The 24,542-nt window shown below is 39.9% G+C and overlaps 1 protein-coding gene and 1 long non-coding RNA gene across 4 annotated transcripts in view; one reads left to right on the forward strand and one right to left on the reverse strand.

Moving 5' to 3' along the window:
- LOC138917320 (uncharacterized) overlaps nucleotides 1-8,632 on the forward strand; it is an 8,904-nt gene extending 272 nt beyond the window's left edge. The window contains exons 2-3 of the long non-coding RNA XR_011425142.1: nucleotides 4,207-4,286; nucleotides 7,390-8,632. This is a non-coding gene — a long non-coding RNA (uncharacterized lncRNA). The remainder of the gene's footprint in view (nucleotides 1-4,206; nucleotides 4,287-7,389) is intronic.
- A 4,981-nt stretch (nucleotides 8,633-13,613) lies between these two features.
- Nucleotides 13,614-24,542, reverse strand: part of LVRN (laeverin) — a 78,006-nt gene continuing 67,077 nt past the window's right edge. The window contains exons 19-21 of one of the 3 annotated variants that reach the window (XM_070233223.1): nucleotides 24,404-24,466; nucleotides 23,677-23,720; nucleotides 19,390-19,465 (exon numbers count right to left, since the gene is read on the reverse strand). In XM_070233223.1, coding sequence (XP_070089324.1) covers nucleotides 24,406-24,466 — 61 coding nt within the window. In that variant the 3' untranslated portion in view covers nucleotides 19,390-19,465; nucleotides 23,677-23,720; nucleotides 24,404-24,405. Of the gene's footprint in view, nucleotides 15,164-19,389; nucleotides 19,466-23,676; nucleotides 23,721-24,308; nucleotides 24,467-24,542 lie in introns of those variants that run through there. The other 2 variants (XM_023617838.2, XM_070233224.1) reach the window with 2 other exon arrangements.

Consider the following 24,542-nt stretch of genomic DNA (forward strand, 5'->3'; position numbering starts at 1 on the left):
AATTTTGCAAATCAAAAGTTTGCCATCTTGCCATTTAATGATTATCAATTCCATCTTGCCAATTAAGGAATGATAAACCTCAAAGCAGGTAAAAATCCTACCAGACTTTTCCACAGTCAGTCACACCTTACAAAAATACATTCTTTGGCCAACGTTTGCCTTTGTTCTTATACAATCAGCAGGAGAAGGTGCTCTTCACTGATCTTACCACCCAAGATGCTACAGAAAGAACAAACACATCAAGGGCCAAGGGAAAGGGCTGGAATCCTCTAGAACTAGACAGAGGAAAATCTCCTAAAGGATAAGAATTGTGGTCAGCCAAGAAAAGACCCGACTGTAAACTTTTAAAAAAAATTAAAGTGCTAAGAAATAATAGGGCACCACAGAGTTGAAAGTTACTTCCCCTCATTTCTTCAATTTAAAACAGAAAATGAATCATACAAAATAATCCTCCTGTATTATCTCCAAGTTTCTCAAGCAAAGTCTAATAGCCTTCAAACTAACGGTGTAACTTGCAAATCTTCAGAAGAACTTTGCATTATTTTTAAAACATGTAACAATTTAATCTTAAAAGATGGAAGAGAATTTTTCAAAGTTAATACCTCACTAAATTTACTAGTCCAGAATTTATAGCACTTATACATGACTTTTACTTAGAAAAATATATTTCTTTCTCTTCAGATGTTCTCAGCTTTCCTAGAGAACAAATTGATGTAATTTAAAATTGGTTGCTTTTTCAAATGAAGGATTCATGTAGTAAAACACTCCTCAGTTTACCTCTTAATTCCTGGAGAGTACGAATCTTTGCTTATGAGTTGTATTAAATTATTTTATTAGTTTGTAGCCATCTGTATATTAATTTGTAATGTATACTGTACTTTAAAAGTAACACAACTCATAAGCTTATTTATTGTGACATTGTTTATAATTGCAAAATGTTGAAATGCGCATATGCAAGGGAGTGGTTGAATAAGCTATCATATATCCACATGTACCATAAACATGGAGTACTATGCAGCTGTGACAAAAGAATAAGGAAGATCTCTACAGAGCGATAGAGACTTCTAGAATATATTATTAAATTAGAGTACAAAAAAGTATCTACCCTTCAAGTAAGAAAGTGTACTACCCTTCATGTAAGAAAGAAGGAGATGTAATAAAATCCGTTACCTGTAGCCAAATAAGTTTAATAAATTCAACATGATGTAGGGTGTGGCTTCCAAAATAAAAAGTCACTGGCTTTGAGAGACATGAGCCTCTAGGGGCTGCTGCAGTAAGGAAACTCTCTAGTTTATCTTCCTTAATGTATTAGCATCCTTCTCAGCAGCTACTGAACAAACTCTCACTGGGCTTATTCAATCCTCCAATGGAAAGATCCAGATAAGAATAATCCTTATTGTTTGGGTACTATTACTGCAGTTTGTCTGTGGTTACTGTTTGATTAAAGTGCGGTTACATTGTGAAACTGTAATGAGTTGTACTTTTGAAAAGGCAGACTTCCTAGTGGGAATCACCATGGAGGTCCAGAAGAAAATGGAGCTGATAACCTGAGCACAACCAGTGGCTCCATCACCGGAAGTGCTCAAGGTTGTCTATTACCACAACTCTTCGAATCATTCTCTCAGCAAGCATTGATTATATACCTCTTATTGCCCTGGCACTGTGTAAAAAAAACCAAAAAAAGACAAAGAAGACATGGTTCCTCTCCTTAAAGAGCTCACAAGTCTAGTAGAAGGAGATATGCAATCAAATAAATACAAGATGTGCATTGCAAGTGCTCAGGACACTGCCAGGGCCAGTGGGGAGAGTGGAGGGACAAGTGGCTTTCTTAGGGAGGGAGGTATCAAGAAAGGCTTCCAAAAAGAGGTGGCAATTGAGTTAACTTTGAAAAAGGAACAAGGAAACCCAGGTAGAGAGGGAGTGAGAAGGGCGTTCTCGGCGGATGGAGCTGCTCGGAGCAAGAGCTTTATGTGGGGAAGGCCTGCATATTTCAGAAGGGTCTAGTGGGAGGAGGTGGGGGTTGTCCAGGCTATGATAAGGCTGAACCCCAAGTGCACTGCAATAGCATCTGTGTATTTATATAGACTCTAAAGAATGTCATTCCTAATGACAGAAATGGAGTGGCAGATGAAATAATAATGCAAGGGGGAGGAGAGTAAACGGAGTTATGCTATTTCAGGACCTCCAGCAGCTCCGTTTTGGAAAACCATTAAGATAATTTTACACAATTTCTAACCTGAACAGAGATCAGCATAAGTATATAGAATGTGCAGGTGAACAGCCGTCGTTTTTAAAAGAATGAATTGTTTTACTATTATTACTATTATGTTTACTACTGTTACTATAGTATATTTACCATTATTCACTGTTACTAGTAGCATAACTGTCATGCTAATGTTGCTTCACTAATTTGATTTACTAATGTCCTACTACACTTATTACTTCATGGACTACTTCCTATTCGCAGGACACATTTTGTATTTGCTGTATCTAAATTTGTTCCTGTTATTTTCTCTTCCAGGAATGCCTTCCCATCACACTTTTAAAAAAAGTATAGGGGGCTGGCTCTGTGGCTGAGCGGTTAAGCTCGAGTGCTCTGCTGAGGCAGCCCAGGGTTCGGATCCTGGGCACGGACATGGCACTGCTCGTCAGGCCACGTTGAGGCAGCGTCCCACATCCCACAACTGGAAGGACCTGCAACTAGGATATACAACTATGTACTCGGGGAGTTTGGGAAATAAAGCAGAAAAAAAAAAAGATTGGCAACAGTTGTAAGCCCAGGTGCCAATCTTTAGAAAAAAAAAAAAATTATAGCTATTTGGTGTGTAACAAAAAGGTTTAAAATAGGTATCTTTGAACCAGCAATTCTTCTTTGGGGAATTTCTTCCAAGGAAAGATAAAACTCTTTGCAAAAATTTAGCATCATGTATTAATTGCTAGATTATAGAGTTACTAGTTTGGGAGAGTAAAAGTTTAAGAACTTGATTATCAAGCAAAATTATATAACACAATGTAGGCATTAAAATGATACTGTGGAAATATTTCCACAGTATCATTTTATCAGGAAGAAAGATGTATGCACTTTATTGTTAAGAAAACAGATTCCTGGGGCTGACCTGGTGGCCTAGTGGTTAAGTTCACATGCTCCACTTTGGTGGCCCAGGGTTTGCTAGTTTGGATCCTGGGTGTGGACCTACACACCACTTATCAAGCCATGCTGTGGTGGCGTCCCACATAGAAGAATTAGAAGGACTTAGAGCTAGGACATACAACTATGCATTGGGGCTTTGGGGGAAGAAAAAAAAAAGAGGAAGATTGGCCACAGATGTTAGCTCGGGGCCAATCTTCCTCACCAAAAAAAGCATACACAGAGCAGAAGTTTAAAAAAAAAGAGAGCAGATTCCAAATGAGAATCTAGAGGGGTTTTTTTTTTTTCTTCTTGAGACAGTTTTGTTAAATCACGTTTTTCTAGGACCTTAACCATTTCTTCCAAATTTTCAAACTTACTGACATAAATTTGTTCGTAATATCATAATGTTTTCTTTCGTGTGTGCAGCATCTGTAGTTATGTCTCCCTTTTCATTCCTGATACTATTTGTGCCTTCTCTCTCCAATTTTTCATCTTGCCAAAGAAAACTTTCCTTCTGTCTCTTTCTCTCTCCTTTTCTCTCTCTTTCTCCCTTTCTCTCTCTCTCTCCTTTCTCTCTCTCCCCTTCTCTCCCCATTTCTCTCTGTCTTCCTCCCTCCCTGCGCACCGCCCTCCCTACCCCCAGTCCCCTTTCTCTCCCTGTCTTTCTTTCTTGCATTTTTCTTTTCTATTTCATGCCCTTCTATTCTGGGTATATTTTAATGGTATTTTTCTATTGTTTTAAGATGTATGATTAGCTCCTTAGTTGTTTTTTTTCCTAATATAAGCACTTGTTAAAATAAATCTCATTAAGTCTGTCTCTGCCAACTTACTTTACTTTTGATCTATTTCCCCCCTTACATCATATCTCTTTTGACTCCTATCTCTGATTTGATCTCTTGTTTCAAAGAAGAAATGTTTTCTATTTTTTTTATTCCATAGAGAAGTTTGTGCATATTTTCTTCTGCTTTATGGTATATTTGTTCTGCTGTATATTTTTTATCAGTTTTTTTTTGCCCAGTGCCTTTGTAGAGGTCCCATTCTGATCCTTTCTGATTATCTGTGATCTATGCATGCAGGCCATTCTTTCTGGGACAGCTATTTGTTGAAGGATAATGGAAAAAAGGACTGAAGGGATGAACTGGGAGAGCAAGTAGAGGTATGTTGACTTGGAAATTTTCCCACAAACCCTCTGCTCTGGTCATAAGCCCCCATCCAAGGCTCCACATGTGTTCCTAGCTTACAATTAAGCCTGCAATGTCCCTGGTCCTTTTACTGATCAAGACTAGTACCTGTAGGGCTGATGGGCACCCACCCTATTTCCCTACCCTACTGCTCCAACAGCAGAGGTGGCTTGTCTGTGCATTTCCACATTCTGTTCCATTTTCTCTGTCACTCTGTGATGTCTTCAGGCCCCGAGACATGCTGGAACCCTGTCTGAGGCTTGCAATTCCAAGGAAAGGGTTTCCAGTTTCCCTCAAGGTGTGCTGCTTAATTTTGGAAGGCTCTGCATATAGTTAAAGATCCATAAAACTGTATATTTGCTCTAAGATTTCTTTCACAATTGGGTCCAAGTTTTACTTTATTTAGCAGTAATTATTCATGATTGTGGTTTTCAGATTGTGCTGTTTGCTAGGTGCACTGAGTAATGAATTTTCATCTCTGTTTCACCCGCACCCCGTATTTACCAGGCCAGCTTCAGCCCTAACCTTGTTTCTCTGCCTTCAGTCCTTCACATCTTCACACAACACAATCACGGTTTTATCTTCCTCAAATCCTGTTACATTGTGTCACTTTCCTGTCCAGCACCTTGGTGGTGCTCTGTGATGCTCAGCAGGATATTCCAGGCCTTCCATGGTGTGACCTAAGACTACTTCCCCAGCCTCATTGTCTTGCATCCTTCCATTAACCTGGCCCTAAATGCCAGGAATGTTCCCATCTCCAGCACCCACTCATGCTTTCCTCACGGTCCTGTTGCCCAATTAGGAAAAGCACCCCTGCTTCTACGTTTCCAAGCTGATATTGTAGTTATTTACCTTCTTGTCTCCCTTCTTAGACTTCCTTCACTTCAAAGCAGCATCTACAAGATTTCTTCACTCTATAGCATGTGTCACAGCAACTAGATCATTGGCGCTCAATGCATATCTGCTAACAGAAAGTCACATTTACCACAGGAAATGGTAACTTGGGGTTCTGTTTCCTGTGAATCTGAGCAATATAAGGCACTTTTACCAGGGTTTAACCCACTGCCTCAACTCTACCTCTATCCCACCCTCCCCTGTTAAATTGGAACGTAAGATTCCTGCCTTGCAGAGTAGGCAAAGCAAACCTCAAGGCTCACACACACGACAGGGACAGAGAGCAGTCCCTCCCATGAATCTCATCTCTGCAAGATGCCCTCTTCTTTTAATGCTGCCGTAACCTGGTCACTATAGCATTGATCTCAAATTTCTGTTTAACACAAACCCAAACTAAAAGATAACATATTCTTGTGTATGTAGAAGGAAATACCGATAGATCTTGACAGTAAGTATCTCTGGATTTTTGTTTTATCCATTATTATTTCCTACACTTACACATTTCCTGTAATAGACATATATTTTACTATTTTTTAAAGTATTAATAAGTATTTTAAGAGAGACTTCTGAGAATAAATGTACAGTTCTCCTAGTATGTGCAAAATAAGTCTGGCCAGCAGGTGGCGCAAAAACCTTAACTCAGAATTACAACAGACTAAAACAATCCTTACTAGTTCAAAAATGCCATGTGGAGGGCATGTTTCTTAGTGACCAAGGATCAGTCAAAATGGACACTGACTCTGGAATTTTCATATCCATTAAATATAATTTGTTTGACCTCTTCTATAGTCAAAGGAGTCATTTCAGAGGTGAATAAGGGACCTCTGAAGAGGGCATATGTGGGACCTACAGAGGCTGCAGAGCAAGAGGATTTGTGTAGAAGATTCTTGAGGAATGGACAAGCTAGATGTCAGTGTGATGTCATGCCTGGAAAGGGCTTCAGAGATCATATAGTGCATCAGTTTTCAAACATTGTTTTTTAGATATTTTTCTCTAAATAAATCCTAATATATGAAACCAACAACACTGGAGCTAACCTAATTGACGTGGGGATTGGGGACAAGAACCATGCTGGGTCTTCTCTTTGCCCAAGCTCCCCACCCCCATCCCCCTGGTGGCTGACATGATCACGAATTGGTTACTTAATCAGTATCTATGGAATTCATAAAATACTTCCAAGAAGCCCTAGGAAAAACCAGTAATGCAGTACTTTCACTTTCCCACTGAGGAAAGGGATGCTCAGAGGAAGAGAGTTTCTGGTTTGAAATGGAAAAATATATAAAAAGAAAAAAAAATCATTAATTGTTATTAAAGGTAAAAATCAATTAAGGACATTCAAAATGCATCAAGAGATTCAACACTAAGATTTTTCACAAATTTTACATCCATATTTAGAATTTATATTGAATTAAATTTCTGATATTTTTGACTCAGGATTTACTTAAACCCTTTTTATGGTTGTATATGGTTTATGGAAACTATGTGAACTCAGCCTTTCAGCTAAAGCTAGCTTTCATGAGGAATATAAGCATATTCTTGGGTTATATTTATATCAATACAGTTTATTTATATCAATAAAATGTTGTTAGGCTGTACTTCCTGTATAATCTATAATTTTTAAATGCAATTATGAGTTGAAAGCATGAACCTAGCTATTTTAGAACTTTTGCAATCTCATAAAAATCTGTCATAAATTATGTTTGCAAAGTAGATGCAACAACCTATTTAAATGCACTTGCCTAAAGTTTCTTTTCAATACAAGTTCAAATTTAACTTTCTTTTAAAAATCATTCTTAGAAAGTTTTCTTTTGTTTTGAATGGCAATGTTTACATGAAAGCACTGCCTGTTATTTCCAAGAGCTGCCTACTTGACACCCTATCCTTCTGGTCCACACTAGATGTGTGTGGATTAAAAGCTTTCAGATGAGGCTTCCCAGCATATAGTAGTCTCTTTCTTAACTGTGTCCTAAATTTACAAGTAAAAGAAAAACCCAAAGTAAATGGGTTTGGCGGTAAACAGAGTTGGTCTTAAATGCTGGCTTCTGACTCTGCGAGCACTGTGGCCTTAAGCCTCTGTTTCCTCATGTGTTAAAATCAAAACAATTATACTGACCTGAGTTGGTTAGCAAGCCATTGTCTCTCAGTTCCAAATCCATCTTTTTATTCTCTGATCTGTGATGTTAGGACTAGGACTCTGCAAACCACGTTTCAACTTTGCCAGCTCTGCCAACAGGAGGCGCTCGGGGATACAGGAAAGCTGGCGGAGGGAGAAGGGGCTTGCTGCTTCCTGTTTGCTTCCTGTTTCTGCCAGCATCACCTCAGCAATGGTTCTTCCTCCTGACAGCGGCTGTTGGATTCCAGTTCTCGGGATTGCTCGCCTTCCCTCCTACCCAGGGCAGTCTTCCAGACCTGGCCTATAGTGTCCCCTCAGAGATACCAGCACCTAGCCAGCACCCCGTCCTCAGAGGTCCAGGTCCAGCTCCAAGAGGCCCTCCTCTGAGTTCCTGAGGCATCAGCACCAGTCAAGTCAACCCCCTCCTCCAGGTCTGGATCCCAGCTCTGCCTGGCCCTTCCTCTAAGCTTCCAGGGCAGCAGCACCAGCTTCTAGGTTCTAATAACCCACCCTTCCCTTTGCTGCCACCACCACAGGAGTGCTAACTGTTTCTTGCAGTTCCTGTCTTGGTGTTATCTCAGTGTTACTCTTTTGCCTTTTCAGTTTCTTAGATACCAATTCCTATAATATGTTCTCTCAGTCAAAAAAGGCTGGTCCAGCTTCTGTTTTCTTGACTGGACCCTGACTGATACCAGCAGACTCCCAGGAAACAGACTCGAGGTGGGATTTTGAGATGAGGCTTGATCTCGCCTTTGGCCTTGAACACAGCACTGACCCCTAGTGCCACCACAATTAATCAGGTTATCACTAGTTGATGGCAGTGAAATACCTACTGCAGCAAGTACCTTTGGAGACCCAGCGGCTGCTGTGTTTCACCACTGTGACTGACTACAAGGATGTGGCTATTTCTGAGCGTGCTGGAGCGCTTACAGGAAGAAAATGACCAGATCAAGTTGTGGTCAGAGAACCAGAGAACCTCAAAGCCAGTTCTAAAAGAACCTCTTGATTCTTATAGCTGCTCTGCAGGATGCACCATTACAGTGTGAGTTGAATTCACAGCCTTCCCAAGTCTCTATGTAGAATTAGGATGTTGATTGGGAAGGAGAGAGACCCTGAGATTTGGAATGAGGACATCGAAACATAACAGAAAATCGGGTGCTCCCTAGTCCAAGCTCTGCTTTCTAGTAACTCCAGCCCTTGGGGAGAACTACTTCCTGGGCCACAAGTTGGGGGGTCGTCTTTTGCTTTTTAACTTCTCTAACCTGTTTAATAAATCCCTAACATTAAAGCCTCTTTGGTAAAACAAACAAAAAAGTAGCTAGTCTGGTTTCTGTTTTTCTGAGTGGAGCCTAAGGACACACTGCCTCATAGAGTTCTTTTGAGGAGAGAGAAAGCGTAGATAGCATGTAGTTCGGTTTGTCATAGGCAGAGGGCACTCAACAAACAGGTAGTAGTTTTTTTTCCTGCTGACCACATCTATCTCCACTATATTGTGTTACTTTGAGTTGGGTAGGTGATAACTTCTCTCTGAACTTAATTGTAAAATGAGTACATTTTCTCTAAAATTTGGGGTCTGTGTTGGTGGGAGAAAGATGAAGGAGAGCATCAACCTCATGAAGAAATACGTACCCTCATCCTGCTCATAAACACGGAAGCCACCAGCTGCAGCGCTGGTGGTTAGGAAAGCTTTCTGCTCACTGCTGCTAAGTCCAAGAAACACTTTCTGAAAGGAAGCACACCTATTCTGTTACGGGGCATTCTTAGGACAGTCTGCTAAATGAGACTCCCGGCATCACGAAGGTTCTTTAGGTTCATAGGGACTGACGGAACTAACAGACTGTGTTGATCCTAAGTAAGATATGCTAAGATGGAAGGGCCATTATAAATGATAGGGTGATCATTGCACTGAGGACAGAAAAGAAGAAACTCCTGCAAACCCCATGCTTAGCACCATTTTACTCTTCAGATATATGCGTATGGACTCCCAGGGTCCAAGATTCGTCATCAAAATAGCCCACTTTCAGCAGCTTGGCATCGTTTGCAAGAGAGAGTAAAGAGAGGAGAACTTTGACTCATCTCACCTAATATCCTGCTTTTTCTTTCCCATGGGAATCAAAGGAATCAATGTACAGTTCAGCCTAGGACAGGCAGGTGTTCACACACATACTATTTATACATACACAATCCATATGCAGGTTAAATATACCCACACATACACAGATTTTTTTTCAAAAAATAAACTTTTAGCAAACATAATAACTTATAGTGCACTTGAAAGGATACAGCTTGAGTGGGAAAATTTTCTATAAAATGTCTGCAACTTATTATTTTGAAAATCCTGATCCAAGGATATTAATTTTTTAAAATAGAGCAGAAGTCCATATATGAATTTTTCACTCTTTACCTCTAAATCCCGTTTAGAATTTTGAAGTCATGTTAGAACACCCACGTCAAAATAATTTTTATTCATCTAGTTAGGTTTTCTCCAAGGAAGAAAATAATGAAAGCAGCTGGTATATGTACCTCGCAGAGTTTTTTAAATTAAATCAAGATTATAATACTTAAGAATACATAGCTATATAGCGGGTATTGTACACTACACAACTTCTAGACTTCGATGCCATTTATCACTAGTTGTGTGTAATGGCAATATATTATTTAGGCATTGCTACAGCATAGATTAGGTCAAGTTGTTACCACAGTGACTTCAAGGTTACATTCATCCATATAAAGTTTTTTCCAAAAGATTTAGTTCCGTTTTAAGTTTTAATAACTCCAGAATCATAAATGCTACAAACCTACCTACAAGTTTCAAACAAACTTTATTTGAAAGTTTAATGATTTACATTTATTTTACATTTATATAGATTTGTTAATTTTGAGTAATAAATTTTTTATTTTAATCTTTTAGTCCCTCTGGTTTAAGATGGAAAATATTAGCTGAAACAAGAAATTAAGTCTTTTGGGACAACTTGTGTTTGTACTTTGTGCTTACTGAAATGTTGAGTAGCTAACTTCAGGGCTGTGGCTGTGGCCGTTACCAAGTTTGAAAGAAAAAATGGTTTCAAAGAAAGTGCATTGCACTTCTAATCAAAAAACATTTATTCTAAAATTTAATTCAATCACAAATTTATAGAAAAGTTGGAATTATAGGAGAAAATTTTTTTTCTCAATCATTATGAGTAAGTTGTCGTCTTAGGCCCCATTCACCCCTTGATGTGTATTTCCTATAACCAGGGATATTTTCTACATAAATACAACACAACCATCCGTCAGAAAATTCACAATTAATACATTTCTAGTAACCTATTCTCAGACTTCATTCAAATTTTTCCTATTGTCCCAATAATGTCCTTTATAGCAAAAGGATCCAGTTCAAAATCGTATGTTACATTTTGTTGTCATGTATCTTTAATCTTCCTCAGTCTAAAACAGTCCTCTATCTTCCCTTGACTTTTATGACCTTGACACTTTGAAGGATACCTTGGGGCATGTACCTCAATTTCAGTTTGTCTGACGATTCCTCATGATTAGATTCATGTTATGTAGATTTTCCAGGGATATAACAAAAGTGATATTGTATTTCTGTCATTTCATCTTATTAAGTAGAACAAAATTTTTTATTTATCCCACTGTGACGATATTCACATTGATTAATTAAGGTGATGTCTGCCGGCTTTTTCCACTATAAATTATTCACTTTCCCTTTGCAATTTTTCAGTATTTTGTGGAAAGTTACTTTAAACTTATGCATATGTCTTTTCCTCACCAAAATTTCAATTTTTCATTATTTAGACATATAAGGTATAGATTCATGAGTCCCTATCTTATTCCATTACTGTCTTTATTTATTATGATGCTCAAATTTTGCCCGATTTGACTAGTAGGCGCCCCTTCAAGCTGGCTTTTGTACCTCTTCATATGTCCCCATCATTCTTTACACACTTCCTTGTTTTTTGGTATAAAAAGATGTTCCATCTCGAATAGTCCCTTTCCTGCCCCAGCCCTAAAATCAGCCATTTCTCCAAGGAGCCCTGGTTCTTGTAGCAGAGCATGGCATTTAGAAGCCAAGATCTGGGCACTAGCTGTGCTCATTGTTATTAAGATGTTGCTGCACCCAGGCCCGCTCAGTTGAAAAGCTAGGGTACATGTCTACATCTGTATCTCTATCTATCTGTATCTGTATTTGTGTCTGTATCTGTATATCTATATCTATGTCCATATACCTATAGCTATATCTAAAGAGAGAGAGAGAAAGAGCAAGATATGTCTACAAACACACATTTACATCTATATGTATAACTCTATCTGTATATTGGCAACTGTGAGAACCATTCACACCAATACCTCCAATTCCAGTCCAACAACAGAGAGTTCATTCTAGTTTCTTCCTTTTGAATGTCGGCAACTCCCTTCTCCAAAAGTGAGAAACCTGGGTCCTATTATCATTTGTATATTTTCTTATTTGATCTATACCCCTGCAGTAACCAAGCTCCCATCTCTGCCTCTCCCCCACCCCGTGTGGATGCCCTCCTCACCCTCCTCAGGCTCTGATACCTCATGCTGGGCCACCCTATCCCCAGTCTGGGCCTCCTCTTCACCCACTAGGACTTGGACTCCTCAATCCCACCCTATTTGGGCTCTGACTGCCCATGCTAGGTGGTCCCTCTGCATAGACATCCTCCTTATCCTGTTTGGCTCTGATTCTCCCTGCCAAACCCGGCTCCTTGCACTGTGTGGTCACCCTACTCACTCTTCTTGGGCTCTGACATCCTGTGCCAGCTGCTCCCTGCTGTGTGGACTCCTTCTTTGTCCCACTCCAGCTCTTACACCCCATTCCAGGTCACAGGCCACCACAGCTCCCTCTCAGCTCCCACTGGTGTAGGAGCCTACCTTGCTCTGCCTCATCTCTAGGACTGAGCTGTTTATAAAAGGAGGGAAGAGGAAGAGTCCAAATAACTCCTAAATATGTGTGCTGCAAAGAATATCCTTGCTGAATGTTGTTGAATTAGAGAGAAGATTGAGCTGGAGACAATACCATATAGGTATGGTTTCAAGAGCTGCTGGCTATGCTACGTAATTCTTTGTGTGTACGGGGAACACATAATGCTTTGTGTTGTACTTATTTGTAAGCCCCCCTTAAGGCTTTGCTTTTGACATATTAATCCTGCTACAGGTTGGATGGAAAAAAGATAGCATTCACTGGAGGAAACAAGCACAGTATCAAGTATGGCTCCCTTTTAAATCTCATCTCATTTTGCCGCTTCATTTGTTCTTCAGAATAAGTTGCTGTACAGCTGGGCCCCCGAGCTCTAAATTACAGAGGATCTTGAGTCTTCAAGACTAAGGCATTTGTTCTCTCACTCAAAGCCAACAATGGAAAGTCATGGAATAGATCTGAGCAGGAAAGAAGCATAAAATTGTGGGGAAAACTTTCATTTCTAATTACCAAATGGAAAAACAATCATAAATACATTGTACATTTTGCTAACATGTTTTAGGATGAACATTGTAAAGTAAACTAGTGGAGTCAGAAAAATTGTTTTCTAGTTGGGGTGCTAATAGATAAGCTGGTTTATTGGTTAATAAAATACTTACACCTTTTAGACGAATCTGCCTAATGTCACTGCCCGACTTATTGCCATCACAGTAGTCAATCAACAATTACTTCTTTTTATGCTAAGTACAAGATATGGTATAATAAAATGTAATGCTTATCTGGAGTAACTGGCTTCATCCATGTAAGAAAAATGTATATCACTCACAATTCTTTTTAATATTGAGGAAGGATTATTAATTAAATATTAATAATTAAATATTTGGGCATTGATTTTGGATAAACACTTTCAGTGCTGTTTAATTACTATAGAATCTAAGATATCACAGGACTTTAATTTTCAACAAATGGTCTGGAGAGCCCTGCCTACGCGCTCTTTTGGTAGAATCAGCCTGTGTTTGGCATCACCTGGTAACAAGTGCCCGCTCAGGCGCCCACTTTCAGCCTCCATGTGCACTTGGTGGACTGAGAACACAGCAGGGCAGGAAGACCAAGGAGAGAGGACATGGCCAATTGGGCAGAAGGAAGACAGAGGTTACTGGAAAGGGAGAAGGAAGACAGGAGAGCCCAAGGGAGAAGGGAGGGAGTGGAAATGGAGGACAGGAAGAACGGGAGGAGAAAGGCAGTAGAGAGGCCATGCGACATGGCTATGGAAAGATCAGACTGATGATCAGAGAAAGTACAGGAAATATAGAATAAATGTTTAAGAAAGGGCAGGAGATATCTCACACATAACAATTTGAAGACACGGAGATAATTTATTGCTTAAATTTTAAATTTCTAAATTTAAAGAAAACTCTGACCCATGACCCATGATTTTTCCACGTGGCCAAGTCCCATAGCTTCCCACTCACCCTCGAAGCATCTTGTGAAGCGAATACAGAAGTGAACTGTGTATTGCATTTTAATTTGTGGCCACATTTACTTATACAAGAAATAGGGGGAAACCTTAGATCACATTGCCATGAGTTTACATAACACATTTAAAGGCTTTTAATTGACGGATTCCTTAATCTTTACAATATCGCTCTGAGGTAGATAGGAGATCTGTAGTTTTACCCCCATTCTACAAAAACAAAATCAAAATTAAAACAGAATTATATCATATACACACAAAGTCTAGGGTAGGATGATGTGCCTTAGTTGTCCTGATTTAATCGGGTGTAACAAAACTAAGCTAATTCCATAAGTTGTGATGGGTCAAAATTTTTAAAGTTGTCCAGACTACAAGTAGGTTCAATTTGGCTAAATGAAACCACGTTTCAAACTTACTCCCCTGAGTGCAAAGCTGTAAAGATTATGCTCTGGTTAGCCTTTTAGTTCTATTTCTACTTATTTGACAATTTCCCTTTGTGCTGAAGATTAGCCCATAATTGCTACGGTCTGTTGACGTCATTAATTTTGCTCATAAACTGGTTGAAAGAGCATCCATCCCACAGATGAATGCACAGTCGAGCTCCAGGGCAGAGCCCTCCCCTCCACTCTGGCCTCCACAACAGCGATTCCAAGGGCACTTCACGGATCCTACAATCCTAAGTCTTTTTGCGACTCCATAAAGTTCAGTAGCCAGTAAGTGTGGTGCGATGCAGCAGCCACTGTGGGGAGAGAGAAATGGGCAGGAAAAGACACATTTCTTGCCTTTAGGGCACTTAATATGGCTCATAAAATTGTCTGCTCCTTCTTTTTAAAACTTGATTTTCTTTGGCTTTGCTGTCTTCTAGTGAATATTATTTTTCTGGATTCTGTTTCCTTACATTGTTGTGTTATTTGCTCATTGAGCTTTTAAATATTGAACTAAATAAGCCTTAGAGTATTGCAAATCTGTATTTCCCTCAGAAAAGAATGTGTTCATTTAGCCACTTATTTCATACTCCACTGTTTTTACCAGGCATTTAAAGTAAATTCTGTGGTTTTATAGCCCAACATGAAGTGAAATCTTCCCCGGAAATACAGCAGGGTTGGCAAAATCCTCAGCAATGGCTGAGCCTTGGGGCCAAATGTGACAAGAAGGGAAGAACAGGTAGTAAGTGTACTGAAATACAAATAACAAAACATGTGGTTTTCCAGACTCACAAAGTGTGGGAAAACCAAACTGTGAGCAAGCTACATTATAATATGCAAGAGGCGAGCTGGAAGTAGCCGCTAACTTATGTGTTTTCCCGTAGCCACGCAGTTATCCTGGCATTTCGCTTCTTCTTTTCCAGATTTTCCTGCTTTATCGTCTGTAACTTGGCATGAATCGAGAGCCTCTGGTGCTCCTCCAACACGTTACTGCAAAACTGCTGCATCTGGAAGGACAAAGAGCCCAGCGGTTGGTGCCATCTAACTTCTTGTGTAGACACAACAAGAACGCTCATGTTAAGTCGCAACGTGATTTTGCAAATGGACGATGATGGTTGGAATGAGTAGAAATGTGAACCCCAAGATTGTGTGTCCCTGGGGAGACTGTGACTGAGAACATGCGCTGAAGACCACACCTGCCCCGAAGAATCAGATGTAGACTGGAAGCTCGGAAGTGGCAACTTACCTGTTTTATTCACTTCTCTCATCCCCAGTGCACGTCAGGTGCTCAGTAAGGATTTCCTGAATGCATATTGGACACCATACAAGATTCGTGGGGAGAGATACAAGGACACATTTTCTTATCTCAAAAGAAACTTTGCAACTTCCACAGCTCAAAACTGGACATACTATCTGTGTCTTTACAAATGTTATCTTTTATTTAAGAATATTTATAGTGGATTTGTCCATTGGCTAAATTCCTTCATTGAGTCAGGTCAAGCGTCAGATATGGGAACATTTGCCACAATATTACATATAAGCCAGACCCCAAGTGACTAATAAGTTATATTCAAATAGTCTATTTCTGTGTCAGTGGGTTAGAATTCAGAACACATGTTACTATAAGATGATAATGTACCCATACCAGCTCACAAAAAGGTCACTTAAACTCTAATGCACTTGAAATTAAGTAGTAATAGGGCTATCAAGCCTAATTACAATGTAAAAGAGAAGTAAGGTTCCAGGAAGAAGTAGGTTAAGGAACAAGGAACTAACCTCCACTCTCCCCAATCCTGCCCGCTCCCACCATGGAGTGGGAGCCACATGCCCACGGCCCCATACTACTCGTCATGTGCCCACAACTGTGCCTGCAGTGGGTGGGAGACGAGTCCGGTCTGTGGGATTGTAGACGGGGCTTCATGAGTGCTTGAGAGCAGGAGGCCAGGCTCCAGCGGGGTGGAGTATAAAGACCAGAGCAAGAGATTCAGAGAGAGTATGGAAACTGTGCTGGGATGGAGGGAGAAGGGATTCACGCAACTTTCATCTTCCTTTTTAGTAGTAATTATTATCGATACTAGCATGTGAATTTCTAATGTTATAGTAGGACTGTGGGGCATTAACACTTTTTTTGACAAGGATATTCATAGTAGCTAATTTACTTGTTTTCAAAATTGCAATAATTTAACCAGTGCTAAAGCCATTTTTGCATTTTTTTAATAAACTATCAGTGACTATAGAGTTTTGGAACTTTGAGGATTGCTAAATTTATACAAACTTCATTTGCTTGTTAAACAACAACAAAACTTTCCCAGGTTCTGTAGAGACAAAGATGACCGGAGGCGCTTCAGAAGATACAAACACAAACCCAGTCGGGGATCTAGGAGCTTTGTTCCAGAGATGCTGGGTGTGCCCTGCACTCCTGTCAGGGAATCCCTCATAAATCAGGTCCTGGCAGCTCAGCCCGAGGCAGGCCAAACCCAAACAATGATGATTCCTTCAGGAATGCGGGTTCCTCCCCTCTCTCTCATAATAACAACTACGTAACTGGCTGCTGCTTTTTGTTTTTTTTGCTCAGGCTCAAATTTCAGGCATTTATGACTACACATTTATTTGTTTCTTTGCTGGGGCAGAGGAGTTGAGTTTCCTTTCTTATTTAAACAGGCGCTTTCTGTCCTTATTAATATAGTTCCAGGCCTTTGTGTTTAATTTGCTCTCACGTAATTTAAAAACAATTTTAATCAACTTTATTGAGATACAATTTACACATACTAAACTGTATCCACTTCAAGTGTACGAGTCAAGGAGTTTCGACCATTGTGTACACCTGTGAAGCCACAGCCACAGTCAAGATAAAGTACATTTCTGCCACCCACGGAAGTGTCTTCAGGCCCTTGTATAGTCCATCCCTCCGTCTGTCCCAGGCAACCACTGATCTGCCCTTTGTCACTACACATTAGTTTGCATTTCCTAGAACGCGTCTGGTTTCTTTTACTCAGCATAATCATCTTGCGATTCTTCCACATTGCTACACAATCTTGTTCCTTTTTTATTGGGGGGTAGTATTCCATTGTGTGGATAATTACATTTTTCTTATCCATCCACCTATTAATGGGCATTTGAATGGTTTCTAGTTTTTGGCTGATGTGAATAAAGCTACTATGAGCATTTATGTGCAAGTCTTAGTGTGGACATAGGTTTTCATTTCTCTTGAGTAAAAACCTAAAAGTGGAATTGTTAGGCCATAGGTTTCTAATGACAAATAAAAATGGCAAGCAATAGGATATATTGGAGAACAGGAGGAAGCCATTTGGTACAAACCTAATTCGGCCTGACTTTGTCTTTCCAAAAGGGCCTGACCGTGGCTGTTGAGCATGCATTGTATATCTGCTTTAGATATTCCCTATGGCAAGAACAAACGCCCTTGAGATAAAGGTTCAACTTCCCTCCCCCTCCCAACATTGGCATCTCCTTAAGGATTAAGTATCTTTCCTTAGGCTAGAAAGTGATTGCTGCACTCACCTGTGACTGCCCATCCGAGACAACAGACTTGCCTCCTGCTACGCCCTCTGAGATAGCAGACCCACTACCTGCTGTGTCCATCAAGTGCTGTGCCGACAGGGCAATCTTGTGACTATTGTGGGAGGGACATTTCAATCATATGTGAAACACCCTGTTTGGGGGTATATAACCAGTCTGTGCACCCCACTTCTTCGGTGCCCTTTCTTCCTTTGGGAAGAAAGACCCCGGGCCATGGTCCTCAGATTTCAGCTCAGAATAAACTCACCCAAATTTTCATTTACAGATTGGTTATGGATTATTTTCGTCGACACTAATTACCATTTTAAAAAACTGTCTGTTCTACAAAGTAGTTGTACCATGTTACATTCCCACCAGGAGGATAAGAGAGTTCCAGTTGCCTCATATCTTTGCCAACGTTTGGTATTGTAAATCTTTCTAATTTTACCTATGGTACTGAGTGTGTACAGGTTGTATTTATATTTTACTCTTGTTTTCCTTTGTGTGTGTGTGGCTTTCTTGTAGACATTCACTTTTGTCCTTCAGTTTACCTTCTGGTTATAGGATCCCCCTTTCTTTCCAGAACTACCCCTCTGCTATCCCAGTGCCTGTGATTTGGGTGGGGCTGGCTGTAAGTGTGGGCACATGACCCAGGCTAGGCCAATCAGAGTATGTCATTCCCCCTGGACACAGTGGGTGGTGCCTGTGACCCAAGTAGGACCAACCAGAGTCCCTCCTTCAGGGCTGAACTTGAAGCTGGCTGAGAAAGGATTCCAGCTCATGGAAGCCTGGAGCCATGCTTGCCTCCATGTAGAGAAAGCCCATCTAAGAAGAAATTCAGCCCAGAGGAAAGCAGAGCCTAGAAATGGCAAGCCCCACGTTAGGTTCTAGATACAGATATGATTAAAGTGTGGTCTCAGTCCCTGAGGAACTCATCAGATAGCCTCAGGGGGTAGACATATTCACACATGATTACGTATAATGTGACAAGCGCTATGATAAAGATATCCATAGGATGATTTGGGAGCAGGGAGGAGGTGAGAGTGCAAATCAGTTAATTAAAAAATTCCTAGAAACAAAGTCATAAAGGACGATTAGGAATTACTCAGCAAAGGACAGGCATGGGGAGGGCACGCCAGCAGAAGGTAGAGTGTTTCCGAAACCTGGGAAATGTGACACAGCATGATAATTTAAGAAAATCTGTAAGCGGCATAGTACAACTAGAGGAAAAGTGTTTGGGGGTGTCTGTGTCTCTTGTTCTCTGACACTCGGTGGTGAGATGGGTAAAAATGAGGCTAAAGAGCAAGGCAGGGGCAGATTACGAAGAGCCTCACATGAGAATGAAAAGATTTTAAAGTTTCTTCTAAAAACTACGATGAGCTACCAAAGCTTTGGGAGCAGGGTGGCAGCTGGGAGCAATGTGGACGATGGACGGAGGGAAGACCAGCCTGGGGCAGGCAGCCCAGGCCAGAGTCTACTACTATTCTTTCCCTCAGGCAAGAAGGAATAAAGTCCAGTCCTCTGTAAACAAGGATGGTCTCTATTTCAGAAGCAAGATATAACTAAAAACATTTTCTGCACAGTGATAATAGCACCAATGGGAGCACAGAATATAATCATTCAGATAAGCATATTATTTTTAAACTTAGCAACTCCAAATTACATAAAACGGGGCTTCCAAATTACCATTATAATTCACAATATCTAAAGTACTTACCTCCACGATCTGTGAATCCGTACTTATGGTTCTCCCTATTATATCTATGAGAGTAACCAACGATTGTGCTCCATACCTACAAAGCAACAAGATGTTAATCAGGAGTGGAAAATGTTTTGCAAGATAAAGCTATATTTTATATAGCAGATCAATGCTAAGTGTGCAGCCCCTAATAATTCCTGTCTCCCAGATCTAAGCAAAAACATATATGAACTAGTTTAGCTTCATCTTTTAATAGAAAATCTATTATATTAGCACTAAAGAAATATTTATAGTTAAATACTGATTTGTATAATACAGAGTTTTTAAAGTTTTATTTAAATGTAAAAGGCTCTCAAAAAAATAACAACTGTTTTTATCACTTTAAATGAGGTGGTTAGAACAGATGTCACATACCTCAAATTAAGAAAATTTATAAGAAAGTAAATATGCAAATTATGCTCCTTAAAAAACAACAGTTAATATGAGATCAATTTCAGAAACTCTGACTAAAATACCCTGAAAGTTTATGTAAAATTTTGTACTTGTATATGCTTTTTAAAGAGAAAATCCTTATCTTCTGAGATTCTCAAAATGTTGGCGATCACTGAAGGCTAGGAACCTGGCTCTGCTTATGGTCCCTCAAACGAACATGGTAATCGACACTTCCCCTTTAGGTTAGTGTCCTTGAATACCCAACAAGAATCATCTAAGAAAAGCCATGAAACATTGCTACAAAGAAACAGCAGATACATACCTGCCCAAAGCGTTGCTGTAGTTAAAAAAGTAAAGACTTTTGGATGCATTAAAAAAGAAAGAAAAATTAAAATAGAGTTCAGGGACTGAAAATAAAATAAGGGACCGAATAAGAAATGGTTGAACTGCCTTGATAGGTAATAAACAATTGATTTACTTTAAAAACGTATACTTGAAATTAAAAATTGTAAGAGTTAACCTTGGCATAACATACAGAGATGAGAGGAAACAGGACTTTTGTTCTTAAGTTTCCAGCTGTAACTTAAGTCGTGTCTACTTGAGCAGAGCGGAGGACAAGAGACAGTCTACATGTAATCCAGGCAAGCAAGCCTGTTTCTATGAGGAAAGAGGAAATGTTTCTTACTCCTCCGATTTTTGTTGGCCAGATATAAAAAGCCTGTGAGATGACTCAAAATGTTTGGCAAAATTTGCAAAGAAATTGAATTCCAACCTTAAAATAAAAAGTAGAAAGCTACCTAGGCTGCTAACTATGTGATTTTCAACCAGACACAGGAGAAAGTTTACCCCAAGAGGCAGAGTGGGGTTTGAAGTTACCTTGGGCAACTTATAAATGGTAAAAATGGGGACTAACACACAGTTAGAAGCCTTTTCTGGAGATTAAATGAGATAATGGATGCTGAAGCACCTATCAGAGCAGCCAGCACACTTCATTCCCCCCGCTCTTGCAAGCTTCAAGAGGAGATGTTTGTGAGACAGAGAGGACTTGTCACTCTTGTTGAGAGAGAACACTCTGAAGCATTACTGAACAAAACATATACATTACAAATAATTTATCCTACCAGTATTCACATGCATTCTAATTAATATAAAGACAAGAGCCAATTTGTGTCAGGAGAGTTACCCTCTTAAAAAATTGGTAACATTCGATGCCGGTGTGGGCACAGTGATTTTGGTACTCTAGTTTAGCTTGCCTTCTGTCTCTCTCCTTTCTCCCATTTCCCCTCCCCTCCTAGCCCTTCTTATGCCATGTCTGACTTCCTGTGATAAGCATGGCCATTAGGCAACATGGGGACACCAAGGCATCCAGCCTTGTCCATTGACAGTTGGCGGGAATGGGCCCTCCAGTGCTTGGGCACACCCCTCCGATACCTTCTCAGCTCTCTTAGTTCCCTTGTGCTCCTGTTTAGCCCTTTCAACTCTGTGTTCCCCATCATGAAATACAGCAGAGTGGAAGCGAAAATGAGTGCAAGTTTTCAAGCTTAAGAGAGTTTAGCCAATATAACAGTATTTGGAGAAGAAATCAAGAAGACGGTAAGACTCATTTTGGACCAGCTGAGTTTGAAAGTGATTATACCTTGTCTTCTATATTCAGATAAAACTAGGGTTTTCCTGGGGCTGGCGTGGTTGCATAGTGGTTAGGTTTACACTCTCCGCTTCAGTGGCCCAGGGTCTGCAGGTTCGGATCGCGCTGCGGACCTACGCACCTCTCATCAAGTCATGCTATGGCAGCATCCCACATACAAAATAGAGGAAGATTGGCACAGACGTCAGCTCAGGAACAATCTTCCTCAAGCAAAAAGAGGAAGATTGCCAACAGATGTTAGTTCAGGGCCTCACCAAAAAACAAAAAAAACCCAAAACTAGGGTTTTCCCTATAGGCTGTGAAGGCTATGTTGTTTTGAGAGAGCCAGAAGCAACTTAACAAGGCTGATAAGAGCACAAATACCCTTTCTACAAGATACAATAAAAAGTCAGAAAAAATCCTATTGCTTCATCTCTTTTCACACATTCTTTCACAGGATCTATCCATAACTGTACGTACATACTGATTTTTCCGTAACCTGAAAGATGTCTTTATGGCCTGCAGAGTTTCCCTCATTGGGATCAGTACTCAAAAGATCATCTTTGGCCCAAGAATGAACTGATTATTCCACAGCAACCAGTGCAGTGCCTTGCACATGGGAGTGAGGGGCAGGACCAAGCCAAAGTTGTTTCACTCAATCACATATTCGAAAATGTATTTTCAGATTAGGCTTCCTGAGGAGAATTCTGGGCCTGGATGAGGGGACCAGATGTTCCTGAACTGCTATTGGCGGTGTACTCAACTCTAACTCTTGACCACCCCTCTTTCCTCCTTTCCAGCGTCCTCAGCTCCAGCCTGCTACTGTGACCAGACCCAAGGCAGCCTCTCAGGCCTTCCATGTAGATGACTTTTTCCAACTCTGACTGTTCAAATCCCTTTCAATCCCCAAATCCCTCTCCAGCATTGATCAGACATCACGTCCCAATCACTTTATATCCCCAACAACAGCTTGAACTAACTGTGCCTTGGCATAGAAAAACCAAAACTTTTTATTACTGGAAGGAACCTTAGAATTGATCAAATACAATGTCTTTCATTTTATAGAGAGGAAACTAAGGCCTAAATGTTAACTAATAGGCAAACAATAAATAGATGTTCTAGTTACAGTTCCAGATGAGAGGGTTGGAGAATTTAGTTTCTCATCCGTGTTTCTCCCAGAACAACTGATCTACTGGGAAAATGATACTCTGTTTACATTACCATCTATGGTACATAACAGGATTACAGCTATAAGATGCTGGGCAAGGTGTACGGAAAACTCTAGATTTCCTTCTACAGGACTTCTTAGAGCCTTTACGATGCTAACACATACTGTGAATTTGCAAAAGTGGAGGTTAAAACAGTTTCCAAACTAATTGGGTTATTGTGTCCCTTGGTAAAGAAGGCTTGTCAACAGCTTCGATGAATAACGTTCAGTGGAACATATTGGAGAAACACTAATTTCAGTGCTAACTTGACAGTGATCAGCCACATCTTAGCAAATTCAGAATAAACCCTTTCCACATAATTAATGTAAAATTTAATTTGTCATAAGCATTTGTTTACTTACACTTTGATACTATCTTTATCATCACATGAGGACTGGTGACATGCAAATATTCATGTCAAATGTAACTGTTTAATAAGTAATAATTCAATATTCTGATGTATAAAGAATTAAGTGAGCATTCCTGTGCCATTTTTTAGTGTATGTAACATTTTAATTCTTAATCTTAATATTTATTTCCTTCTAACAATCTATAAATAATGATTACCTATTTGAACAAAATGATTTGCAAAATTCAGCGGGACTGGTGAATATAAATTGAACCCGAAAAATAAAAATATTAGATGAAGAAAGCAAATTTGAGTCCAAAAGACTTTTTGTAGCAGAATGTGCAAGAGGAGTGAACTGAATTTACCATAAATAGAATAGGCATTTATTTTATGAGCATAGAATTCTGTGGATAAAAGATAAAAATATTCAAGCCATAGTTATAAGTTCATGCATTTATAATACTAGGTACTTCTTGGAGATAATCGTAACACTCATTTAGAGTTTTTTAAAAAAGGAATCCCTTCTATACTCTTATTTAATACAGTTTTGTAGATCATTTGAATAAATTGCTAGACAGTGGGCTTTTCAGAGAGTTGCTAACATGTTCCTGTTCTCTAAATGCAGAAAAAAGTTCTTCCGAGGAATGAAACTTAAAACACGTTTAGAGTCACTTAATTAAGAGGAATCTTACCCATGGTTGCTGAAAGCCATTTTGGGGGCTTATTGGCACGTGTTCTGTGTATGGTAAAAGAAGAGAGGAAAAAGTGAATTGAGGGGCTGGTTTACCCCTTAGAGCAGTGCTGTCCAGTCGGACTCTCTGCAATGATGGAAATTTTCTCTAGCTGAGCTGTCCAATATGGTAGCTACTGGCCACATGGAGCACTTAAAATGGGTTTAGTGCAACTGAGAAACTGAATTTTAATTTAATTTAATTTAAATTTAAATGTAAATATCCACATGTTAGCTAGTGGCTATTATGTTGAGCAGCACAGCCTTAGATAATTTTTAAATCCAGCGTCAACTGGCTCTGTTAAACTATACTGGAGTCACCTGGGGAGCTAGCGAAAGGTACAGATTTCCCTCCCTATTCAGGCAGATTCTGATTTTAAAGGGGGCTTGGGTGTCTTAAGGTTTATAGCCACTCCAGGTGATTCCGAAGCTCTGCTACATTAGGAAGTGTCTGGTTTATGCTTAGGCTCACCTGCTTGGGGACAGAGCTGTCGTTACAAGCTCCAAGAAGAGAGCAGAAACTACAACCCTGTAAGATTAGAATCTCTGAAACCTCAAAGAACAAGGAGACCTGTGTAAATAATTCTGATTTACTATATCCCAACTCCAAAATTCCCAGTGGGAGGTAGGATCTAGGAAAGAGGGAATTCTTTTTAATGACTTAAGCAAAAATGGAAGACACCATTTACCCTCAAGGTCTTAGGGATCCCAGGAAATTTAAGGAATTCATAAGGCCCTCTGAAGCAATGAACCTAGAATGACAGACAATTTAAAACAAGAGATAAGGACAATTTTCTCAATACGTAAGTAAGCTATGTGTTCCACTGA

Source organism: Equus caballus, chromosome 14 (genome assembly GCF_041296265.1).
Source record: "Equus caballus isolate H_3958 breed thoroughbred chromosome 14, TB-T2T, whole genome shotgun sequence".
Classification (NCBI taxonomy): Eukaryota; Metazoa; Chordata; class Mammalia; order Perissodactyla; family Equidae; genus Equus; species Equus caballus.